At 47.0% G+C, this 26,373-nt stretch overlaps 1 protein-coding gene across 1 annotated transcript in view; it reads right to left on the bottom strand.

Moving 5' to 3' along the window:
* The window catches only part of tusc3 (tumor suppressor candidate 3), a 104,215-nt gene that overhangs the window by 46,082 nt on the left and 31,760 nt on the right, over positions 1-26,373 (bottom strand). The window contains exons 2-6 of the mRNA XM_046333159.1: positions 18,609-18,778; positions 14,496-14,613; positions 9,561-9,701; positions 6,686-6,826; positions 4,611-4,700 (exon numbers count right to left, since the gene is read on the bottom strand). Of these exons, the coding sequence (XP_046189115.1) occupies positions 4,611-4,700; positions 6,686-6,826; positions 9,561-9,701; positions 14,496-14,613; positions 18,609-18,775 (657 nt within the window). The 5' untranslated portion in view covers positions 18,776-18,778. The remainder of the gene's footprint in view (positions 1-4,610; positions 4,701-6,685; positions 6,827-9,560; positions 9,702-14,495; positions 14,614-18,608; positions 18,779-26,373) is intronic.

Raw genomic sequence — 26,373 nt, 5'->3', positions numbered from 1 at the left:
TCCTATATCGAGTTTCCTCCCACACATCTGAACAGCCAATGCATCTCTGTTGCTAGACAGAACCTTAGTGATATCTGTTCTCTGTTCATAAATACAAATCAAATTGTTACATTAGGAGCCTAGTTGGTTTAGCCACGGAAAAAGTCAGGAACCTTCCCACAACCCATGATTGGTTGAGATAATGGATGGGCTGTACATGCCAGGAGATGAGTTTGGATTGGTTTGCCATGTAGCCGCTTCTGTCTATAACGTGAGCTGTAATAGTATGTGTTGACAGTCCTTTCTACTGTGCTGTTAGCCATCGAGAACTACTTTTCTCGACATTTGATGCCCTGAATGTAGCAGGCGCTATCGACAGATCAGTAGGAGTGATGTGCTACTTTCTGCACACGCCACGGTCCATGTGAACCGAGTGACTTGACACAACGCTGGCCAAACAAGATGTAGCTACAAACAAAACGTTAAATGGTTCCAATCTGCCCTGAAGCGTTCATCAATGAATATTTCCTTTTTTATTGCAAGTTAAAGCATACTGTTCGGTAGCTAGCCAACGTTAGCTTGCTGGCTCACTAGCTAACGTTACGTGTATGATCTGTGTAATATTATTTGAATCAGAAATCAATTTGCATTGCTAGTTATAGCCTAACGTTAGCTAGTTAACATTGATACTAATTTGTTAGCTTTAGCTACTCTCAAATTCATACTACAGCTATGACAATGTTTGTATTGGTAGCAGTATTAGTTGAGGTTATGCCGGTTCATTGTTTAGCTAGCTAGCTTCATGTCTAAACAAAAGACTTCGGCCGGATTATTACATGACCCATCAAACTAGCCAGGTGTGTGGGGGTGATTACGGCCACCTATTGTATTTCATGAACATGTGTGCATGTCCAGACAATAGTGATCCATCCACTTAGCTAGATGTGGCTGGGGGTTGGTTATAGCATTTCCTTCACATGACCCATCAATTTAGACATGTGTGTCAGGTGAGCATCATCTAATAACGAGAAAATATTTATAAAATATTTTTTATTTGGACACTTTGTGTTTTTGATATTGCTACTATGCAAGTACTACAACTGTACTGTTTCCACCTTCTGTATCCTGTGCTTGTGACAAATAAACATAGATTGACCGCACATGTAAATCCTTAAAGAGATGAGTGGGGCTAAAGCTTAAGAGGGTGTGAACGATGCAGAATCAGCATGGACAAAGAAGAGCTCTCCACTAGGTACCAAAACATTCAAGGGCCATTTTCTCAAAAGTGAGGTTACAAGTTTATCAACTTTCAAAGCAGAATTACTTTCCCATTGTCCCTCAACTGCAGTGTATGATATTCCATTGTCTAGTCTATACTTTTATCCAATGTAAAAAACACAATTTCAAATTTTGCTACATAAGACCGAATTGAGGCGGTTGGTCACATTTTACTATCCTTGTGGGGAATATAGGTCCCCACAAGGACAGAAGAACCAACCCACCCTACAGCCTCTCTCTGATACAGTCCACCATCTTCTCACTCTGTTCACACCCCACAAATGACACATAATGTGTTGTTTAACAATTTTTAGCCCATTAGTAATTATCTCTTCCTCTTAATTGTCATCCCAAAATGCTCCTTTCATTCTGATCTGTCTGTCTGTCTGTCTGTCTGTCTGTCTGTCTGTCTGTCTGTCTGTCTGTCTGTCTGTCTGTCTGTCTGTCTGTCTGTCTGTCTGTCTGTCTGTCTGTCTGTCTGTCTGTCTGTCTGTCTGTCTGTCTGTCTGTCTGTCTGTCTGTCTGTCTGTCTGTCTGTCTGTCTGTCTGTCTGTCTGTCTGTCTGTCTGTCTGTCTGAAAACCGACTCTTCAAGAGGAGAACCTATTTTTCTTCTAATCCTCTAACTGTGTGTCAAGCTCTCCCTCTCTTTCTCAGAAAACCGACTACAGGAGATGAAAAAATATTTATCGATCTGTCTGTCCATCTCTTAATGTGCCATTCCAATGTTACATCCATCTATTCCACCACCTAATGCTATATTGCTTTTCTGACTGTTGGGAGAAACAGATATTTTATATATACAGTGGGGCAAAAAAGTATTTAGTCAACCAGCAATTGTGCAAGTTCTCCCACTTAAAAAGATGAGAGAGGCCTGTAATTTTCATCATAGGTACACTTCAACTATGACAGACAAAATGAGAAGAAAAAAAATCAGAAAATCACAATGTAGGATTTTTAATGAATTTATTTGCAAATTATGGTGGAAAATAAGTATTTATATATATATATATATCTTATAGATGGTTTAGAACTAACATATGAAACTGAATCTAAAGAGTCAAACAACATGTTTTTACTTGTCCCTGTCTGCGTGTGTGTCTGTCCCTGTGGGAGTGCGTGTGTGTCTGTCCGTGTGTGTGTGTCTGTCCGTGTGGGAGTGTGTGTGTGTCTGTCTGTGTGGGAGTGTGTGTGTGTCTGTCCGTGTGGGAGTGTATGTGTGTCTGTCCGTGTGGGAGGGTGTGTGTCTGTCCATGTGGGAGTGTGTGTGTGTGTGTGTCTGTCCGTGTGTGTCTGTGTGTGTGTCTGTCCGTGTGGGAGTGTGTGTGTGTCTGTCCCTGTATGTGTGTGTGTGTCTGTCCGTGTGGGAGTGTGTGTGTGTCTGTCCCTGTCTGTGTGTGTGTGTGTCTGTCCCTGTCTGTGTGTGTGTGTGTGTGTGTGTGTGTGTGTGTGTGTGTGTGTGTGTGTGTGTGTGTGTGTGTGTGTGTGTGTGTGTGTGTGTGTGTGTGTGTGTGTGTGTGTGTGTGTGTGTGTGTGTGTGTGTGTGTGTCCCTGTCTGTGTGTCTGTCCCTGTCCGTGTGGGAGTGTGTGAGTGTGTGTGTGTCTGTCCGTTTGGGAGTGCGTGTGTGTCTGTCCGTGTGGAAGTGTGTGTGTGTCCGAGTGTGTGTCATGGCCTTCTCCTCCTCATAAACTGTATTTCCTAGCCGAGTCTCCTCGTAATCGTCCAGACGGGACACGTCGACATACAACCGTCTGAGTGTCTGGGACACAGCAACCCTGACGTGTCTCTGGACTGACATAAAGCCACTGTGACTCCCAGCTGGCTGCTCTCACACACACACACACACACACACACACACACACACACACACACACACACACACACACACACACACACACACACACACACACACACACACACACACACACACACACACACACACACACACACACACACACACACCTCCAGGTGGGGTCTTTTACAACCCCTCCCATCCCATAGAAACCCTACTCCAGGGTGGGGCTTAGAGCGCCATAGATGGCTTTAACACTGATCTGAGACCAGTATAGACGAGAGCACTACAGACTGGAGATCAAGAGTAGGAGCAATAAGAACAGTACTCAGATCAGACATAACAACCTTGTGGTTACCACCTGTCTGACAATGCTTATGGTATAGGGCTTTATTTACACTTCTCCACCTATGACACGTGTGTGTGTGTGTGTGTGTGTGTGTGTGTGTGTGTGTGTGTGTGTGTGTGTGTGTGTGTGTGTGTGTGTGTGTGTGTGTGTGTGTGTGTGTGTGTGTGTGTGTGTGTGTGTGTGTGTGTGTGTGTGTGTGTGTGTGTGTGTGTGTGTGTGTGTGTGTGTGTGTGTGTGTGTGTGTGTGACTCATTCTGACCAAGTCTCAACACCTTTTGCTCCAGTGGAACAGCGTTAAGGATTTCACCACAGTGTGAAAGCCTATTATCCTCTAGGTTATTGAGGTGCTAATTGAAAAGACCGTGGCTAATTCAGTGACTGTACCGGGTTACGGTGTCGTTGAGGTCAGGTCTGACACTCAGAAAGTTCCAACTTGAATTCACACATGGAGCTCAATGAGAGACGTCTCTGTCTCGTCTTTCACTGGGGAAAACAAGTCAGCGTTTCCCATCGCTTCATTTCTAGACGTGGCGACGTACACAGAAGAGGGGGATGAGAGGAGGGATGAGAGGAGGGATGAGAGGAGAGGGAAAGAGTGAAAAGCCAATACCCAACATTGAGTGTACAAAACATTAAGAACACCTTCCTACTATTGAGTTGAACCCACTTTCACCCTCAGAACAGCCTCAGTTCTTCAGAACATGGACTCTACAAGGTGTTGAAAGCGTTCAATAGGGATGTTGGTCCATGTTGACTCTAAGGCTTCCCACATTTGTGTCAAGTTGTCTGGATGTCCTTTGGGTGGTGGACCAGTCTTGGTACATACGGGAAACTGTTGAGGTTGAAAAACCCAGTGGCATTGCAGTTCGTGACACAAACCGCTGCGCCCAGCACATACTACCATACCCCTTTCAAAGGCACTTCAATCTGTTGTCTTGCCCATTCACCCTCTGAATGACACACATACACAATCCATGTCTCAATTGCCTCAAGGCTCAGAAATCCTTCTTTAACCTGCCTCCTCCCCTTCATCTACACTGATGGAAGTGGATTTAACAAGTGTCATCATCAAGGGATCATGGCTTTCACCTGGATTCACCTGGTCAGTCCATGTCATGGAAACAGCAGGTGTTCCTAATGTTTTGTCCACTCAGTGTTTACAGCCCCAGAAAAGCATCAATCAGGAGTGGATGTAGAGGTGGACAGACTCACCACCTGGCCGTTCTGGGGGTTCTTGTGTGCGTAAGGTGGGCCGCGGATGTGGTTCCACATCTGGCCTGATGTCATGGCAAACACCACACACTGAGGGAGGGAGAGAGGAGAGAGAGAGAGAGAGAGAGAGAGAGAGAGGGAAAGAGGGAGAGAGAGAGAGGGATGGGGAGAGAGGGAGAGGGAGGGAGAGAGGGATGGGGAGAGAGGGAGAGTGAGGGAGAGAGACGGACGGACAGACAGAGACAGAGAGAGACAGACCGAGAGACAGACAGAGACAGACAGAGACAGACAGAGAGAGAGAAAAAAAGTTTAAAAGTTACAGAACCAACAGGTAGAAATGACGCTACACTCATCAACACTCCTGCTGCTATTTCTTCACAGTCACACAGAGAGAGAGAGAGAGAGACAGAGTTAGAGACAGAGAGAGGCTACACACCCACATCGATCCATCTCGCCACTCCAACAGAGCAGAGGAGAGGTAAAACCCACATTGAACCTGACCTCCGTGACTTGCCCGCTGCTCCCTTTACGATCAATACTCTCTGTGGCTTCCTCAGCCTTCTCCCTGTCTCTTAACATATGGGATAACAGCCCTCTCTGTCTACACATAGGACACTCGTCCACTCTGCCTCGTACTGCCCTCACTATCAGACAGAGCATTGCTGCTGATGAAGACGGACCGGCATGCTGGATCGCGCTCATTGGTTGAAGTTCACAAAAATACTAAAGAAATGCAGAATTTACATTATATTGTTTCACATACAGACGTAGGATCTTAACTTGAGCCTGTTTGAATTATTTAGTGGACTATAATTAATGGACATTTTTGTAGAGGGTTGAAACATTTTTCACGAGGGAAATCAAGTCTGAGATTTGAAAGTGGAAATTACAAACTTCAGAAGCCTTTTTAAACCTCAAATACACTGGAAGTTTTACACTTCCTGCAACAGGGTGATCTGATGAAGATCCTTAGACCTGTATGGACCTTATATCTTATATGTCTTATAGACTGCCTTATAGACTGCCTTATAGACTGCCCTATAGACTGCCTTATAGACTGCCTTATAGACTGTCTTATAGACTGCCTTATAGACTGTCTTATAGACTGCCTTATAGACTGCCTTATAGACTACCTTATAGACTACCTTATAGACTGCCTTATAGACTACCTTAAAGACTGTCTTATAGACTGCCCTATAGACTGCCCTATAGACTACCTTATAGACTGTCTTATAGACTACCTTATAGACTACCTTATAGACTGCCTTATAGACTACCTTATAGACTACCTTATAGACTACCTTATAGACTACCTTATAGACTACCTTATAGACTGCCTTATAGACTGCCCTATAGACTGCCTTATAGACTGCCTTATAGACTGCCTTATAGACTGCCTTATAGACTACCTTATAGACTACCTTATAGACTACCTTATAGACTAGTCTTAAAGACTGTCTTATAGACTGCCTTATAGACTGCCTTATAGACTGCCTTATAGACTGCCTTAGACTGTCTTATAGACTACCTTATAGACTACCTTAAAGACTGCTTAAAGACTGCTTTATAAAGACTGTACACAAAGTGCTTTTCTGCCGAAGTTTATATATATATATATATATGTAACTATGGTATTGCACCGCCCCCTAGGTGGGCAGAACGTGTGGGGTGTGGGCAGCTTCATCAATAGCTTGTTAACGTAAGTGTTCTAAGAAATCATTATGTGGAACACTTAGGAAAGACAATATCACGCTGTGAGAACCATTCATAGGAACATTCTGCTTACCTACTTCAGGGATGTTGTGCTCTCATCAGTCCATTGTGTGTGTGATTGTGTGCCTGTCTCCATATGCATACATGTTTATATGTGTGTGTGATTGAGCTGAGGTGGGGTGTGAATGTGCTCCCTGGGGTGTGAGTGTGCTCCCTGGGGTGTGGGTGTGCTCCCTGGGGTGTGGGTGTGCTCCCTGGTGTGTGAGTGTGCTCCCTGGGGTGTGAGTGTGCTCCCTGGGGTGTGAGTGTGCTCCCTGGGGTGTGAGTGTGCTCCCTGGTGTGTGGGTGTACTCCTCTCTCACCAGCGCGGCCATGGCCCAGCCAGTCTTGTTGTAGATGAATTCCAGGTTGTTCCTGCGGAGGTAGAGCAGTCCTCCTACCAGGGACACCAGCAGGGCCAAGGCTATTGTGCCAGAGTAGTTAGGGGGACGGAACACACGGATCTGGAGGATGAGAGGAGGGGGAGGAGGAGGAGGGAAGGAGAGGAGGAGGAGGAGAGAGGGGGAGGGAGGGAGAGGAGGAGGGGGAGGGAAGGAGAGGAGGGGGAGAGGAGAGGAGGAGGGGAGAGAGGGGTAGGGAGGGAGAGGAAGAGAGGAGAGGAGGAGGCGGGAGGAGAGGAGGAGGAGGGGGAGGGAGGGAAGGAGACCCAGTGAAATGAGGTGAGGTAGAGGGAGGGAGACCCAGTGAAATTAGGTGAGGTAGAGCGAGGGAGACGGTTAGTTTTCATCTGATCAAAAAAAACTATTTTAGAATGATATAGCTCAGTAAAATGTAATTACACCTAGTTGAATAACACAAGGGTTCCTGTCAGTGAGATGTGATTTGGGCACAGTGTGGCATTAGGTTGAAGGCTACAATAGAGGCATAGCAAGTATAATAATATGATATTACTGGGGAATAGCATACCCTCAGTAATGAAAAGATACGTCACATTCCCATTCAAACAAAGATATCTACATGTGGAGCTTTAGTAGGCCAGGGTTGTATTCATTAGGACATAGTGTTGAAAAACGTTTGGAAAACAGAAAACGGTAATGAGCCTTTCATTTTGGACAAGTTCAGGTAGTCCCCTCACTGTTTCAGACTGTTTTTTATCTTCAGTTTGAACACAACCCAGATCTGAGTCGTCTTGTTGGTCGATCGCCGGCCTTGCCTTCTAATGCTATTGGATTAGCTCAAATGAAGGGAACCACATATCCCATAATTCAGTCTGCTTGTGGAACCGAGAGGGAGAGTGTGTGCGTGCGTTAGAGCATTGGGCCAGTAACCGAAAGGTTGCTGGTTCGAATACACGAGCTGACAAGGTGAAAAATCTGTTGATGTGCCCTTGAGCAAGGCACTTAACCCTAATATGCTCCAGGGGCGTTGCACCACCCTGTAAAACAACACATTTCACTGTACCTATCCAGTGTATGTGACAATGAAACATTATAAAGTGAACCAGTCGCATTCTGTCCACTGTCAACCGCCGCTTTTCAAATCCGCAGGACCACGGAGAATCCAAAGGATTAACGGGCGACTGGGGGAGACGTCGCCCCGTAATGGAGGACGGAGGCTTTTAAAAAAGCCTTAATGGACGCCGTGGATCTAATAAAGGATAACAGTTTCTAACCTCATTGGAATTCTCAGAGAGCAGTGGGCCATACAGAAAGCATTGGATACCACAGCCATTAGCTGGTCATTGTGTTTTCAGGGCTGTATAAAAGTTTGAATTCTCAGAGAGCAGTGGGCCATACAGAAAGCATTGGATACCACAGCCATTAGCTGGTCATTGTGTTTTCAGGGCTGTATAAAAGGTTGAATTCTCAGAGAGCAGTGGGCCATACAGAAAGCATTGGATACCACAGCCATTAGCTGGTCATTGTGTTTTCAGGGCTGTATAAAAGGTTGAATTCTCAGAGAGCAGTGGGCCATACAGAAAGCATTGGATACCACAGCCATTAGCTGGTCATTGTGTTTTTGGGGCTGTATAAAAGGTTGAATTCTCAGAGAGCAGTGGGCCATACAGAAAGCATTGGATACCACAGCCATTAGCTGGTCATTGTGTTTTCAGGGCTGTATAAAAGGTTGAATTCTCAGAGAGCAGTGGGCCATACAGAAAGCATTGGATACCACAGCCATTAGCTGGTCATTGTGTTTTCAGGGCTGAATAAAAGGTTGAATTCTCAGAGAGCAGTGGGCCATACAGAAAGCATTGGATACCACAGCCATTAGCTGGTCATTGTGTTTTCAGGGTTGTATAAAAGGTTGTGCTCAGAGTGATCTTGTCCTTCTTGCATCTCTAAGATGGATCTGAAACGGATGATGTCGTCTCTGGCGCGGCTATGAAAAGGATAACCTCTGGTATTCTATTCATGTTTGGCACAGAGTTGGCTGCAAATATTATATCTGATATGTTTTTGTGGTGCCTGTCTGTTTTGTGACAGGTAAATAGTTGTGTGTGCACTTTGTAAAAGCTTTAAAATGTGATAGGCGGGGTCTCCCGGATGGCGCAGTGGTCTAGGACACTGCACCGCAGTGCTAGCTGTGCCACCAGAGACCCTGGGTTCTCGCCCAGGCTCTGTCAGGGCCGGCCGCGACCGGGAGGTTCATGGAGCGACACACAATTGGCCCAGCATCGTCCGGGTTAGGGAGTGTTTGGCCGGTAGGGAAATTCATGTCTCATCGCGCACTAGCAACTCCTGTGGCGGGCAGGGCGCAGTGCAAGCTAACCAGGTCGCCAGATGCACAGTGTTTCCTCCGACACATTGGTGCGGCTGGCTTCCGGGTTGGATGCACACTGTGTTAAGAAGCAGTGTGGCTTGGTTGGGTTGTGTTTCGGAGGATGCATGACTTTCGACCTTCGTCTCTCCCGAGCCCGTACGGGAGTTGTAGCGATGAGACAAGATAGTAACTACTAACAGTTGGATACCACGAAATTGGGGAGAAAAGGGGGGTTGAGTTTAAAATAAATAAATAAATAAAAATGTTATAGGCAGGCCTGGGTTTAAAGGGTATTTGTTTGTCTTTCAAATATGTTGAACGTTCGATTGAGCCTGCTAAATTGGTGGCATTTGCACTGTTGGGACAATTCCATTAGCCCGATCAGGCGCAGCTGACAGAAAACTATTTGAACCCGGGTCTTATGTCACCTGTACAATCATCACAGGCGTATTATGTTAAAGGGGAAATTCTCACCTGTACGTCGGTGCGGTCTGCGATCCACTTGGCCAGCTGCTCCGAGGCAAAGCCGATCCGCTGGAGGTCAAAGGTGTCTGCCCTCTTAGGCTTCCCCTTAGCTGGGAAGTGCATGAAGGTAGGGGCTGAGTTCATATTCAGCTGGAGGGAGGGAGGGAGGGAGGGAGGGAGGGAGGGAGGGAGGGAGGGAGGAGGGAGGGAGGGAGGAGAGGAGAGAAAGAGAGAGAGAAAGAGAGAGAAAAAAGAGAGAAAAAGAGAGAGAGAGAGAAAAGAGAGAGAAAAAGAGAGGGAGACAGAGAGAGAGACAGAGGGAGAGAGAGAGAGAAAGAGAGAAAGAGAGAGACAGAGGGAGATGGAGGGAGAGAGAAAAAGAGAGGAAAGGATTGGTGATAGATACAGTAGGTAGGAGAGAGAGAGAGGGAAGGGGGACAGATATAGTAGGAGAGGAGAGAGAGAGAAGGAGGGGGACAGATATAGTAGGTAGGAGGAGAGAGAGAGAGAGAGGGAAGGGGGACAGATATAGTAGGTAGGAGAGAGAGAGAGAAGAAGGGGGACAGATATAGTAGGTAGGGGGACAGATATAGTAGGTAGGAGAGAGAGAGAGGGAAGGGGGACAGATATAGTAGGTAGGAGGAGAGAGAGAGGGAAGGGGGACAGATATAGTAGGTAGGAGGAGAGAGAGAGAGGGAAGGGGGACAGATATAGTAGGTAGGAGGAGAGAGAGAGAAGAAGGGGGACAGATATAGTAGGTAGGAGGAGAGAGAGAGAGGGAAGGGGGACAGATATAGTAGGTAGGAGGAGAGAGAGAGAAGAAGGGGGACAGATATAGTAGGTAGGAGGAGAGAGAGAGAGAGGGAAGGGGGACAGATATAGTAGGTAGGAGGAGAGAGAGAGGAGGGGGACAGATATAGAAGGTAGGAGGAGAGAGAAAGGGAGGGGGACAAATATAGTAGGTAGGAGGAGAGAGAGAGAGAGAGAGAGAGAGAGAGAGAGAGAGGGAGGGGGGGTACAGATATAGTAGGTAGGAGGAGAGAGAAAGGGAGGGGGACAAATATAGTAGGTAGGAGGAGAGAGAAAGGGAGGGGGGACAAATATAGTAGGTAGGAGGAGAGAGAGAGGGAGGGGGGACAGATATAGTAGGTAGGAGGAGAGAGAGAGGGAGGGAGGGGGACAGATATAGTAGGTAGGAGGAGAGAGAGAGGGAGGGAAGGGGGACAGATATAGTAGGTAGGAGAGAGAGAGAGAGAGAGGGAAGGGGGACAGATATAGTAGGTAGGAGGAGAGAGAGAGGGAGGGGGACAGATACAGTGGGTAGGACGAGAGAGAGGGAGGGGCGACAGATATAGTAGGTAGGAGAGGAGAGAGAGAGAGAGAGAGAGAGAGAGAGAGGGAAGGGGGACAGATATAGTAGGTAGGAGGAGAGAGAGAGAGAGAGAGAGAGAGAGAGAGAGAGAGAGAGAGAGAGAGAGAGAGAGAGAGAGAGAGAGAGAGAGAGAGATATAGTAGGAGAGAGAGAGAGAGAGAGGGAGGGGGACAGATATAGTAGAGAGAGAGAGAGAGAGAGAGAGAGAGAGAGAGAGAGAGAGAGAGAGAGGAGAGAGAGAGTAGGGGGACAGATATAGTAGGTAAGAGGAGAGAGAGAGAGAGGGAGGGGGACAGATATAGTAGGTAGGACGAGAGAGAGGGGGAGGGGGACAGATATAGTAGGTAGGAGGAGAGAGAGGGAGGGGGGACAGATACAGTGGGTAGGACGAGAGAGGGAGGGAGGGATAGATACAATAGGGAGGAAAGAGAGAGGGAAGGAGGGAGGGATAGATACAATAGGGAGGAAAGAGAGAGGGAAGGAGGGAGGGATAGATACAGTAGGGAGGAGAGAGAGAGGGAGGGAGGGATAGATACAGTAGGGAGGGAGGGAGGGAGGGATACAGTAGGTAGGAGGAGAGAGAGAGAGAGGGACATAGGTGGAAAAGGCAGAGAGAGAATCAAGAGAAGTGGTGAGAACCCCAATTACATGACGTGTGCATATATACCACTGCCCCTACAAAAACATCCCCTATAAACAGTTCCCTTTCCCCAGTGGTGTTATGATCAAGCAGGGGCCCACCACATGATGTGACTGGCCATGAGGCCACCTACCCAGGGAGGGAGGAGCACGGTGCAGAGAACTCACTGGTGGCACTAACATACACCTAATTACAACACTCTCCCTCTGCACAGGCTGGCCATTAGGCCTAATGAATGGATAGGCATGCACACTGTGTACTTATTATGTTAGGTGTCTGCCTCCTCCCTCTCTTTCAACAGTAATCTCTCTCTCTCCCGCTCAACGATATTCCCTCTCTCTCAAAAGTATTCTCTCAATTGTTTCTCTCTCTATCTTTCCCTCAATCTGTATGTCTTGCCCGATTCTGTCTCTAAAATGAACTGCTCTTTCCCTCGTAGATATATCTCTATCTACTTGTGTCGATACCTCTCCTCTGTGTGCTTCTCAGTCTCTCTCTTTCCACTCGGTTTGCTTTTCAAACCCCTCTTCCTGCAATTCAAATCAACTAAAAAGTCAGACTATTCCCACCTCCTCCCCAGTCCAAACTCACAGAGAACAAAGTGAGGATCGTTACAGAGGTTATTTCTCTTAATTGCGTGAAACGAGCCCACCGCATCCTCCCTGGAGCGTAGAGGTGATTCGCCCATTAGGAGTACTACATTAGCACTCTCTCCATTATAACAAAAGAAAAGCTAGACAAAGTGATCTGCATTTAATTACATGTCCTTTTAATCTTAGAGGCCCGTAATCGCATAATTGCTCGAGTGGAGAGTGTGAGGCGTACCTCAGGGGTGAGTATTTAACCCAGATTAATTGCTCATTGGCTATGGTAATGGGCGGTTGGAAGCTTCACATCTGTTTATTGTCATGCAAACGACTGTTAGTGATAAGAAACCAAAGTTCTATTATGGGTTTCTCTGGTGCTGAGTTGCTATGGCGATGTGGAATATGTTATTTATGTGTTGGGGCGGTCGTTTTCCCACTGTATCGAGGTCTGCACTGAGTGACACAGCAGGCGGTGATGTACTGTAAGAAACTCCGGAGCCCGGTGACATGCACACACATACGCCCACACGGGCTTCGCCCACGGCCCACCTATAGATGCACCCTGGGAAAATAATGACAACCCCAGGGAAAGAGGTTGGTTGCGCAGAACCGACTCGTATCAATCTCCCACACGGGTGTTTATCTAGCTGCCAGCCTGCAGTGACAGTGGCTGCTACGGACAATATACCACGGTTCCTCTGCGCGACACAACGCGCCTGGACACAGCCCTTAGCCGTGGTATATTGGCTATATACCACAAACCCGAGAGATGCCTTATCGCTATTATAAACTGGTTACAAATGTAATTAGTACAGTAATACCCGTGACATATGGTCTGATATACCACCACTTTCGCCCAATCAGAATTGAGGTCTGGACAAACTCCGTTTATAATATGGATTATACCTTCAGAGTAGTGTATGCAGGGTGTGTATGGACTGAGTCAGGAGTACAGTATGTGGGTGTGTATGGACTGAGTCAGGAGTACAGTATGTGGGTGTGTATGGACTGAGTCAGGAGTACAGTATGTGGGTGTGTATGGACTGAGTCAGGAGTACAGTATGCAGGGTGTGTATGGACTGAGTCAGGAGTACAGTATGTGGGTGTGTATGGACTGAGTCAGGAGTACAGTATGTGGGTGTGTATGGACTGAGTCAGGAGTACAGTATGCAGGGTGTGTATGGACTGAGTGTACAGTATGTGGGTGTGTATGGACTGAGTCAGTACAGTATGTGGGTGTGTATGGACTGAGTCAGTATGCAGGGTGTGTATGGACTGAGTCAGGAGTACAGTATGTGGGTGTGTATGGACTGAGTCAGGAGTACAGTATGTGGGTGTGTATGGACTGAGTCAGGAGTACAGTATGTGGGTGTGTATGGACTGAGTCAGGAGTACAGTATGTGGGTGTGTATGGGCTGAGTCAGGAGTACAGTATGCAGGGTGTGTATGGACTGAGTCAGGAGTACAGTATGTGGGTGTGTATGGACTGAGTCAGGAGTACAGTATGTGGGTGTGTATGGACTGAGTCAGGAGTACAGTATGTGGGTGTGTATGGACTGAGTCAGGAGTACAGTATGTGGGTGTGTACTGAGTATGTGGGTGTGTATGGACTGAGTCAGGAGTACAGTGTGGGTGTGTATGGACTGAGTGTGTATGGACTGAGTCAGGAGTACAGTAGTATGGACTGAGTCAGTACAGGTGTGTATGGACTGAGTCAGGAGTACAGTATGTGGGTGTGTATGGACTGAGTCAGGAGTACAGTATGCAGGGTGTGTATGGACTGAGTCAGGAGTACAGTATGTGGGTGTGTATGGACTGAGTCAGGAGTACAGTATGCAGGGTGTGTATGGACTGAGTCAGGAGTACAGTATGTGGGTTGGATAAGAGAGCTCATCTAAATAAATCGAGACTAAACATCCATTGCAAGGTACATGAGCGTTTGTGTATGTGAGTACTTCACTAAATGTCATCCGACACTATCGTATATATATATATAATGGACAATCAGAGGCACGTCCAAAACAATGTTCAGCTGATGTGAAAGCCCAAACTCTCTCCCCAAGTGGCCTGATCTTAAAACGGCCGCCGGACGGCGAGCCCCCGCGGGTAAATAAAACCATGCAGAGAGCCTGTCAGCCACCTCTGATTCATTTACCTTATTTCAATGATTCATCTCTCCTTTAAAACGTGACCTGCGTGCTAATTAGCATGCTGTGTCTCCGCGCAGAGGCTGACAGGAAACTATGAACATGGAAATGAGGGCTTTGGGGATGGAGGGAGCGAGTGGGGGAACGGAGAGGGGGACGGTTGGAGGGAGGGGTGCTGGGGTAGATCCAGACGGTTACCTGCTGAAAGACGTCCGCCCCCTCATCATAGTCCACCACGGTGAAGAAGAGTTTGTTACAGAAAGCTGAAGAGTAGCGCCAGGAGTTAGCCAGCACCTGGTACTCCTCGTTAGCTTGTCTGTTAAAAAGACAGGGGGGAGGGAGAGAGAGAGAGAGAGAGAGAGAGAGAGAGAGAGAGAGAGAGAGAGAGAGAGAGAGGGTAGGGAGAGAGGGGAGGGAGAGAGAGAGAGAGGGGAGAGAGAGAGAGAGAGAGAGGAGAGAGAGAGAGGAGAGAGAGAGGAGAGAGAGAGAGAGAGCGAGAGAGAGAGAGAGAGAGAGGAGAGAGAGTGAGAGAGAGAGAGAGAGAGGGAGAGAGAGAGGGAGGGAGAGGGGAGAGAGAGAGAGAGAGAGAGAGAGAGAGAGAGAGAGAGAGAGAGAGAGAGAGAGAGAGAGAGAGAGAGAGAGAGAGAGAGAGAGAGAGAGAGAGAGAGAGAGAGAGAGGGGGAACGGGGGAGAAAATAGAGTGGAAAAGAGGAGAGGAAGACAGAGGGGCAGAAACGAAGGCAAAAGGGAAATTGAACAAGAGAGGGAGAGCAAACGAGAGGGAGAGAAAGAGGGAAGAAGAAAAAGATGAGTAAATGCTGGTGATGATCATGGCCACGTTGGCTTGAGTAAGAGACGGACGAGAGAGAGATACTCATGCCACATGTTCCTCCCCAGAGAGAGAAGGATAACGACGCCGTGAGAAGAATGTCGCTACAGCTGTAATTACTGCTGCTCTATCCTGTCCTGGACAGACGAGGAAAACATCCCGACGAACCACCGTCTCTACCCATCGCTTTCCTTTTAACTCTGGCGCTGCTGCCACTTCTTATGCCCGTCACAGTTCCCCCACACTGGCATGACAGGGGAAACCATAACAACAAATAAATAAAATGGGCCAATTAGAGGGGAAATTACGGCAGACATTTTGCAAATTGAGCCATAGCCACTCAACCTGTCACGGGTAAATACAGACAGCGGTGGGCCCGCCAGGTCTGTCACAGTGGTGGATAAGAAGATGGAAATGAATGTACAGCAAACTTCTTTATATAATGTGACGTAAAAGAGTTGAAAGTAGGGTTACAAAATCCCTGAAACGTTCAATAAATTCACCGGTTCTCCAGAAATCCTTGTTGGATGATTCTGGATTTTATATTCCCTCCTGTTTCTGGGAATTCTCCAAGAGGATACCGGAAAAACCAGGGAATGTATTGAAAGTTCCAGGAATTATGCAGCCCTAGTTAAAAGTAAACTTAAAACTAGTGGAAAGAGAGTTTGGGCCTGTGGAAGTCTTGAAGCTTCCCATTTAGAGCTCAAATAACCTCATAAAAGCATGTTTACTCCAGATGGCTTCGTAAAGTCGCAGCGCCAACGTCTGGCCACAACTTTAATGTCCTCTGACAACTTTAATGTCCTCTGACAACTTTAATGTCCTCTGACAACTTTAATGTCCTCTGCCACACGTTACAGTACATGAATTAACAAACGGGACAACAGAAAATCATGAATAAAACAAGTAGCAAAACACTCGTTTCTGTTGGGAATTAAACACAAGTGCCATAAATTGCATGTCGACTTGCATCAATGTTGCATTGACTTCATGTACTATTCATGCTCCTCCATAAGTGATATGGTGTGAGGTGTTGCGCGCTCTGCGCTGCTCTACGTAGTGTGTCTCTTCAGAGAGCGTTGTGTTTGGTGGCTCTTTTGGTGATTAAAGTCTGTAAACAATTAGTAGCTTTCAGCACAGTGCACTTTAAATCGTACTGTCATTGGAGGGAGAGAGAGAGAGAGGAACTGAGACGGAGAGAAGGAAACAAACAGAGTGGTACAGAAAAGAGAGCGAGAAGAATGAAAGAAAGAGTGATGGCAGTGCGAGGACCCCGGCGATTAGCAGTCCCTCCCGGTGCCCGTCTGTACTTTGAACGCTGGGGGGGGGGGGAGGGGGGTCACAACCCAAAATGTGTCTTGGGCGCCCTCTGAATAGCGACGCGATGTTATCGTTTATGCAAATGGTCCGTTCCAATTGCGAAGCAGAGAGAGCTGGCGCATGACATTAACTAATGCGCTTCGGAGTGACATCCTCAAATTGAAAGGAAACCTTGTTTCCTGGTTAAGATGAATCATTTTAATATGAATGGATATATAAATGCATACGTCGAGGTTGGCCCTGCCTTCGTTGAGAGCAGGAAGAGAGAACGAGAGAAAAACAAAAAACAAGAGGAACAGAGAGAGAGAAATAAATAATTAAGTGATTTGAGTCGACAGCAGATGATTAAAAAAGCATTATGGGTCACGGGGAACAGAGAGGATGATGGGAGTGGGAAAGGTCAGTGTGGATTAAATTAACTTCCTCTATTTCCGTAATACACATGATTATTCCCTGGTCGGCGTCATCTTTATTCAATGAAGCGAACGGCTGGGTTCTCCGTGTGAACGGTTCTCCGTGTGAGGGGTTCTCTGTGTGAAGGGTTCTCCGTGTGAAGGGTTCTCTGTGTGAAGGGTTCTCCATGTGAGGGTTCTCCGTGTGAAGGGTTCTCCGTGTGAAGGGTTCTCCGTGTGAAGGGTTCTCCGTGTGAAGGGTTCTCCGTGTGAAGGGTTCTCCGTGTGAGGGGTTCTCCGTGTGAAGGGTTCTCCGTGTGAAGGGTTCTCCGTGTGAGGGGTTCTCCGTGTGAACGGTTCTCCGTGTGAACGGTTCTCCGTGTGATGGGTTCTCTGTGTGAGGGGTTCTCTGTGTGAAGGGTTCTCTGTGTGAAAGGTTCTCCGTGTGAAAGGTTCTCCGTGTGAAGGGTTCTCTGTGTGAGGGGTTCTCTGTGTGAGGGGTTCTCTGTGTGAGGGGTTCTCCGTGTGAGGGGTTCTCTGTGTGAAGGCTCCTTGAGGAGAGAAACACCCTGGTGAGACACTGGGCCCCAAAACAGAGATCTAGACTGAACACACTGGCTGTTATGTAGAGTAGATCACTGTCTGGAGGTCATCACTACAGGTCAATAGGTCATGTTGACTGTCGTCTATGTCATAGCCAAACATAGATCTAGACTGAACAGACTGGCAGGTTGATGGACTATCACTAGAGGTCAAAAGGGCATGATGACTTCAGCCTATGTCGTTGTCTTTAAACTCCCCCCTATACCTAAACGTAGATCTAGACTGAATAGACTGACTGTTCTGTAGAGTTGTTGATGGGTCATCACTAGAGGTCAAAAGGGCATGATGACTTCAGCCTATGTCGTTGTCTTTAAACTCCCCCCTATACCTAAACGTAGATCTAGACTGAATAGACTGACTGTTCTGTAGAGTTGTTGATGGGTCATCACTAGAGGTCAAAAGGGCATGATGACTTCAGCCTATGTCGTTGTCTTTAAACTCCCCCCTATACCTAAACGTAGATCTAGACTGAATAGACTGACTGTTCTGTAGAGTTGTTGATGGGTCATCACTAGAGGTCAAAAGATGGCATGATGACTTCAGCCTACTGTTCGTTGTCTTTAAACTGACCCCCTGTCTTTACCTAAACGTAGATCTAGACTGAATAGACTGACTGTTCTGTAGAGTTGTTGATGGGTCATCATTAGAGGTCAAACGGTCATCATACTTTTCTTTATTCTGTTTGGTCTCTTTCATCAACTGTATGATTGATTTGTATTATCTTGTATTGACTGATTGGGCCGAGGTGGGAAACTCCAGGCCTGAAGGGCTGCTGTGTGTCCATCATTTTGTTCCAAGATAATCACATAAATCTATGTTTTATTGTCACACAGGCCAGAAAGGTGCAGTGAAATGTGTTGTTTTACAGGGTCAGACATAGTAGTACAGCGCCCCTGGATCAAACTATCATCCACATGTCTTTCACCTTGTCGGGTATTCTAACCAGCCATCTTCGGGTTACTGGCACAACCCTCTGACCACCAGGCTACCTGCTGCATCCCTGATTCAAATAAACAGCTCATCCTGATCTTCAAATCAAATCACTATTTATTTCACATGGTCTCAACACACTGGGCTGGAGCAAAAACCTGCAAAAACTGTACACAGTGCTGTGTAGCATACCGCCTCCTGTCTGTGGTTGTGTGGCGGCGCGGAGTGGTTCCATACCTGCAGACGGAGCACTGCCTCTGTGGCTGCAGCGCAGTGAACATCACGATGACCGAGTAGTTCCGGGGCGGGGCCTTGACGAACCTCCGGAACTTATCGCCGTTCATCCGGATCACGGAACGCCTGGAGCTCCACTCCATCATCTGATCCACCTTCTCCACCAACATGTTCTGGATAAACAGGGATGGAGAGAGGAGGACGAGAGGGGAGGAAGACGGAAAGGGAAAAGGAGGGAGGAAGGGTGAACGGGAAGGGAAAAGGAGGGAGGAAGGGTGAGAGGGAAGGGAAAAGGAGGGAGGAAGGGTGAACGGGAAGGAAAAGGAGGGAGGAAGGAGGGAGGAAGGGAAGGAAGAGGGAAGGGAAAAGGAGGGAGGAAGGGTGAAGGGGAAGGGAAAAGGAGGGAGGAAGGGTGAACGGGAAGGGAAAAGGAGGGGGAGGAAGGGGGAGAGGGAAGGGAAAAGGAGGGAGGAAGGGTGAAGGGGAAGGGAAAAGGAGGGAGGAAGGGTGAACGGGAAGGGAAAAGGAGGGAGGAAGGGTGAGAGGGAAGGGAAAAGGAGGGAGGAAGGGTGAAGGGGAAGGGAAAAGGAGGGAGGAAGGGTGAGAGGGAAGGGTGAACGGGAAGGGAAAGGAAAACAGGAGAAACCATTATGACCAAGTATTAAACTAGGTGTCAACCAGGAAATAATTGGTGTTTTCTAGAATGAATGAGTCACACACAGGATTCTCAAGGGGGCTATCAAACGTTGTGATGTGTGACAGCCATTGTGCTGTACAACTCTCCCCCGGAATCTATGTTGTTGTTGAAAATCTACACGTTCAAGGGTATGCCTTCACAAAAGGGCATTGTGGTAGAAGTCGAAAACATTGATAAACTATTTCGCGGCCTGGCTCTCATTTGAAGTTTTATTCATGTGCACTGAATACGAGCTCTGAACAGAAGCGCAGTACCTAACAACTTAGGCTCGTGTTAAGAGTCGAGAAACTCATAGTAAAAGTCGTGGCATCGCCCTCTTTCAAAGTCTCATTCACTCCACTCACAACGGACAGCAACTCAAGGACGAACCGTTCCAAATTCACACGGGGAGATTACAGTTGCTACTTTTTACACAGTTCTCTTCAGAGTTGTGTAGTGATAGACTTTCTGCTGTCGCCATGACAACAGCCAGCCAATGTCCTGCCCCACGAACTGGATAGTTACTGTATAATGTAGAGAGATTGTATTTGTACTGTCCAACGTGACCAGAAGTCTTCCTGACAGGTATCATAGTAGGGTATCAGCTCTCACTAACTGGATAGTTACTGTATAATGTAGAGGGATTGTATTTGTACTGTCCAACGTGACCAGAAGTCTTCCTGACAGGTATCATAGTAGGGTATCAGCTCTCACTAACTGCTCAGCAGAAGTTTCAACCAGATTGATATCACTGGTGTCTAGACAAGAAGAAGTGCTCTTCAACCAGACTCTGTAGACAGCCTAATACTTAACCTCCGGGTCTCACAAGCATGTGTGTGTGTGTGTGTGTGTCTGAGTGTCTCTGAGTGTGTCTGGGTCACACGTCCATGTCACCGCCTGTCTATAATGGCACCTTCAATTATAACATCAGTGTTGCAGAAAGAAATCTAGGACTCTCTTTCTCTCCTCTTTCTCCTCCCTCTCCCCGTTCCTCTGTATCTCCTCCTCTCTCTCTCTCCCCCTCTCCTTCTTTACTGTCTCTCCACCTCTTGCTACTCTCCCCCTCTCTCTCTCTCTCTACTATCCCCTCTCTCAACCTCTCGCTACTCTCCTCCCTCTCTCTTCTCTCCCCTCTCTCTCTCTCGCTACTCTCCCCTCTCTCTCTACTCTCCCCCTCTCTCTATCTACTCCCCCCCCCTCTCTCTCTCTCTCTCTCTCTACTCCCCCCCTCTCTCTACTCTCCCCCCTCTCTCTCTCTACTCTCCCCCTCTCTCTCTCTATTCTCCCCACTCTCGCTCTCTCTCTCTCTCCCCTCTCTCTCTCTCTCTCTCTCTCTCTCTCTCTCTCTCTCTCTCTCTCTCTCTCTCTCTCCTCTCTCCCTCCCTCTCTCTACTCTCCCCTCTCTCGCTACTCTCCTCCCTCTCTCTACTCTCCCCTCTCTCTCTCTCTTGCTACTCTCCCCCTCTCTCTACTCTCCCCCTCTCTCTCTCTCGCTACTCTCCCCTCTCTCTCTACTCTCCCCCTCTCTCTCTCTCTATCTACTCTCCTCTCTCTCTCTACTCTCCCCTCTCACTCTCGCTACTCTCCCCTCTCTCTCGCTCTCTACTCCCCCCCTCTCTCTACTCTCCCCCTCTCTCTACTCTCCCCCTCTCTCTCTACTCTCCCTCTCTCTCTCTACTCTCCCCCCTCTCTCTCTCTACTCCCCCCTCTCTCTCTCCCCCTCTCTCTACTCTCCCCCCCTCTCTACTCTCCTCTCTCTCTCTCTCTCTCTCTACTCTCCCCCTCTCTCTCTACTCTCCCCCTCTCTCTCTCTCTATCTACTCTCCCTCTCTCTCTACTCTCCCCCCCTCTCTCTCTCTCTATCTCTCTCCTCTCTCTCTCTCTCCTCTCCCTCTCGCTACTCTCCCCCTCTCTCGCTCTCTCCCCCCCTCTCTCTCTCCCCCCTCTCTCTACTCTCCCCTCTCTCTCTCTACTCCCCTCTCTCTCTCTCTCTCCCCCCCCTCTCTCTCTCTCTACTCCCCCCTCTCTCTACTCTCCCCCCTCTCTCTCTCTCTACTCCCCCTCTCTCTCTACTCTCCCCCTCTCTCTCTCTACTCTCCCCCCTATCTCTCTCTACTCTCCCCCTCTCTCTCTACTCCCCCCTCTCTCTCTCTGACAGCAAATGAGGGCTGTCATCAACTTTTCTGTATTTATTTGTGATTTACATGGTTTCTATTAATCCTCATTAAATGGACACGTCAAGAGAGGGAGGGATCAGAGGGTGAGCGGCAAAGTCGCTGAATAATTTAAAGGTTGGATTTTGTAGGAGTCCAAAGTTGACAAAAAGGACTGAGACTGACTGTCTCAGTGTGAGTGTGAGGCTAAATTAAATATATTTTACTGGGAGGGTGAAAGGTTTCTGACAGGCTAGGATGTTTGATACAGTAGGGGGCAAAGACACAACCCTGCATAGAGACACAACATGCCATTATTGTGCATGGATGGATGCATGTCTCAGTGTGTGAGAGAGAACGCTTGGCAGTCTTCCCTTGCGGAGCAGAGCGGCAGGTTCCCTCCACTGCCTCCCCCCATAGGAGGCCCTGTCAGGCCTGCTGCCAATCACACACAGCGCTAATGATGCACCGGTCAACACACACACACACACACACGAAATGAGCGATGGAAGGAGGGATGGAGATATAAAAGAGTAGTACAAAGGCACTGGAGAGGAAAGATGGAGGGAGCGAGAATAGGGGAGAGGGAGAGAGAGACAGAGAGGGGATGGCAGAAGATGAGAACCAGAGGGATCAAATGAAAGACAGAAAGAGAGAGGGAGAAACTAAATAAGAGAGGGGTGGATAGAGTGGGCGAGAGAGAGCAAAAGATCAAATGAGGTGGGAGAAGTAGTGAGAGAGAGAATAAACAAAGAAAGATGGAGGAGGAGGAAACGCTGCACAAACAACAAAGAAGACCAGCCAATGTCAGCATTCTCTATTAAATTGACGTTCTAAGTCTCGTTCTAACCATGCAGCCATTAAATAAAACTCTGTTTTGGCCACAAGGGGCAGTATCTTCCACCAAAACCATCACAATGTGATACCTCTCTCTCTTCCCCTGTCTGACAGGCACTGACTAAACAACCTTCATTCACCCCACAGCAATGTCTCTGCAGTGTCTCAGTTTAAACACACTCACACTCACACACACACACACAGTCACACACACTCACTCTCCTTCACCAGGTGGCTAACTAAAGTGACGTGTCGGAAGACTGTTGACAGCTTGATCCCTGGTGAGCGTCCGCTTCACGGAGACGAAGCACATCGCCACTTCCGTCGGAAGTGTCACTTCCCTCACACACTCACAGAAGTACGCGCGGGGATACACACACATTGTGTACTCATGGGATAGCTCTATGACTGGGAATCAGTGGGTAGTGTATCCTGGCAGCACTCACTGCCAAGGTACCTCGTAGGTACAGCAAGCATCTGGTATCTCACTGGCATTTAGTCATTTTCAATATTTGAACAGACATGTAAATATGTCGCCGAAAAATAACAAATCCCAGAATTAGAAAGGAATGTGGTATTTTTCCACAGACTATCACACATCCCATCAGATGAAGATCTCACCGCCCAGAAATCAGCCTTTCTAATGAACATGGTCAACATAACCGATCCTACATCTAATGAACACGGTCAACATAACCAACCTACACCTCCAGATTAACACTGGACATGGTCAACATAACCAACCTACACCTCCAGATTAACACTCTACATGGTCAACATAACCAACCTACATCTAATGAACATGGTCAACATAACCGATCCTACATCTAATGAACACGGTCAACATAACCGACCTACATCTAATGAACACGGTCAACATAACCAACCTACATCTAATGAACATGGTCAACATAACCGACCTACATCTAATGAACATGGTCAACATAACCGACCTACACCTCCAGATTAACACTCCACATGGTCAACATAACCAACCTACACCTCCAGATTAACACTGGACATGGTCAACATAACCGATCCTACATCTAATGAACATGGTCAACATAACCAACCTACATCTAATGAACACGGTCAACATAACCAACCTACATCTAATGAACACGGTCAACATAACCGACCTACATCTAATGAACATGGTCAACATAACCGACCTACATCTAAGGAACAAGGTCAACATAACCAACCTACACCTCCAGATTAACACTCTACATGGTCAACATAACCGACCTACACCTCCAGATTAACACTCTACATGGTCAACATAACCAACCTACATCTAATGAACATGGTCAACATAACCGATCCTACATCTAATGAACATGGTCAACATAACCGACCTACATCTAAGGAACACGGTCAACATAACCAACCTACATCTAATGAACATGGTCAACATAACCGACCTACATCTAATGAACACGGTCAACATAACCAACCTACACCTCCAGATTAACACTCTACATGGTCAACATAACCGACCTACATCTAATGAACATGGTCAACATAACCGACCTACACCTCCAGATTAACACTCTACATGGTCAACATAACCGACCTACATCTAATGAACACGGTCAACATAACCGACCTACACCTCCAGATTAACACTCCACATGGTCAACATAATCGACCTACACCTCCAGATTTACACTCTACATGGTCAACATAACCGACCTACACCTCCAGATTAACACTCCACATGGTCAACATAATCGACCTACACCTCCAGATTTACACTCTACATGGTCAACATAACCGATCCTACATCTAACGAACATGGTCAACATAATCGACCTACACCTCCAGATTAACACTCTACATGGTCAACATAATCGACCTACATCTAATGAACATGGTCAACATAATCGACCTACATCTAATGAACATGGTCAACATAATCGACCTACATCTAATGAACATGGTCAACATAACCGACCTACATCTAATGAACACGGTCAACATAACCGACCTACACCTCCAGATTAACACTCCACATGGTCAACATAATCGACCTACACCTCCAGATTAACACTCTACATGGTCAACATAATCGACCTACACCTCCAGATTTACACTCTACATGGTCAACATAACCATGTACATAACCATTACATAAACATAGTCTAAACACTCTACATTGTCTCTTCATTATAAACAACATGAACCATTACTGCTAACAACATATCCTCTCTTCCATCTGGTCTGGCAACATAGGGCAGTTAGTGAATCATGGACCAGTGTGTGTTTAACAGCATATGTTCTGTTCTGCTCCAGTGGCCTGTGTATTTGTGTGTGTGTGTGTGTGTGTGTGTGTGTGTGTGTGTGTGTGTGTGTGTGTGTGTGTGTGTGTGTGTGTGTGTGTGTGTGTGTGTGTGTGTGTGTGTGTGTGTGTGTGTGTGTGTGTGTGTGTGTGTGTGTGTGTGTGTGTGTGTGTGTGTGTGTGTGTGTGTGTGTGTGTGTGTGTGTGTGTGTGTGTGTGTGTGTGTGTGTGTGTGTGTGTGTGTGTGTGTGTGTGTGTGTGTGTGTGTGTGTGTGTGTGTGTGTGTGTGTGTGTATATTTCTGTAAGTGTGTATGTATATATTTCTGTAAGTGTGTATGTATATATTTCTGTAAGTGTGTATGTATATATTTCTGTAAGTGTGTATATATTTCTGTAAGTGTGTATGTATATATTTCTGTAAGTGTGTATATATTTCTGTAAGTGTGTATGTGTATATTTCTGTAAGTGTGTATGTATATATTTCTGTAAGTGTGTATGTATATATTTCTGTAAGTGTGTATATATTTCTGTAAGTGTGTATATATTTCTGTAAGTGTGTATGTATATATTTCTGTAAGTGTGTATGTGTATATTTCTGTAAGTGTGCATTTCTGTTCGCCCACCTCCCTGTTGACGCTTGGTGAATTTGAAGCCCTGACTCCCCCTCAGGTCTCAGGTCAGATGTTCCAGGTTTAGAGGCTACTGTTTCTAGACTGCAGGCACTGCAGTGAACTGAATCTTTAGTAAACCTCTCTCGACTCAAACATGTATTATGTTGTTGAGGAGGGAGGGAGAGGAAACGAGGTGAGGGCAGGGCAGGGAGGTATATGAGAAGGTATGACAAGACGAGAGAAGGAGGGGGGGATCTTTAGTGTAATGTTTAGTGTCTATTTTTTGTTTATTATCTATTTCACTTGCCTTGGAAATGTAAACATAATTTACCCATACCAATAAAGCTCCTTAAATTGAATTGAGAGAAAGAGAGTCATACTGACTCTTAGGTAGCTAGTAGCTTCGCCAGAGAGGTCATAAAAGAAAGAGAGAGAGTCGAAAGAGGGAGAGAGAGAAAAAAGGAGAGTGAGGGAAAGCCAAACGGACTCACAGAAAGCCCTGACTGCATCATCCAGGACTCCTCGGGCCTCTTGAGTAGAAGAAACAATATCATCTAATCTTGGATTTCTGACAGCAGGGAAGACATTTTGCGTCAAACTGTGACTTGTAACTGCAAAGTACAAGAGCTAAAGTACTGCAACTGGTCCAGGGGCAAATCCGAAATGGCACCATATAGGAACATTATTAATAGTGTTCCCTAACACCTGGCCAAAAGTGTTTCAGTTAATATATAGTAGGGAATAGGGAACCATTTCGGAGTGGGGACAAAGCCTAGGTCAATCCAAACTCTGGCCATCGAACTTCAAGAGTCAATGACGTCCGATTCAAAGGTCACTAAGCCCTGCCACTCAAAATGAAACCTGAAAACCCAACAACACCCCTGCAGAGCTCACCACCGCCGGTCCCTTCCCCGTCGTTAACCTGTGAAGACGGGATTACAGGATGTCTAATTGGCGTTGCGGCGGTGACGACTGTAAAGCAGCGGGGTAACTGACTGTAGCCAAGAGATAAGGTTACCGGGACAATGCAGCATGCTGTCTCAGAGCCAGTAATCTCTCCCCTCCTCCTCCTTCCCTCGTTCTACCCACCAGCCACCCCTATGGCTGTAACCAGTGAGTCAACAGGTGGGCGTGTCAGAGCCGTCTTAAAATCAGGCCCACAGGTGAAACAGCAACGCTAACCGAGGGAGGGTATTTTGGGTGGGTAGT

Source organism: Oncorhynchus gorbuscha, unplaced genomic scaffold (genome assembly GCF_021184085.1).
Source record: "Oncorhynchus gorbuscha isolate QuinsamMale2020 ecotype Even-year unplaced genomic scaffold, OgorEven_v1.0 Un_scaffold_346, whole genome shotgun sequence".
Lineage (NCBI taxonomy): Eukaryota > Metazoa > Chordata > Actinopteri > Salmoniformes > Salmonidae > Oncorhynchus > Oncorhynchus gorbuscha.
Note: the sequence above shows the minus strand (reverse complement) of the source record. Positions and strands in the feature narration are given on the sequence as shown.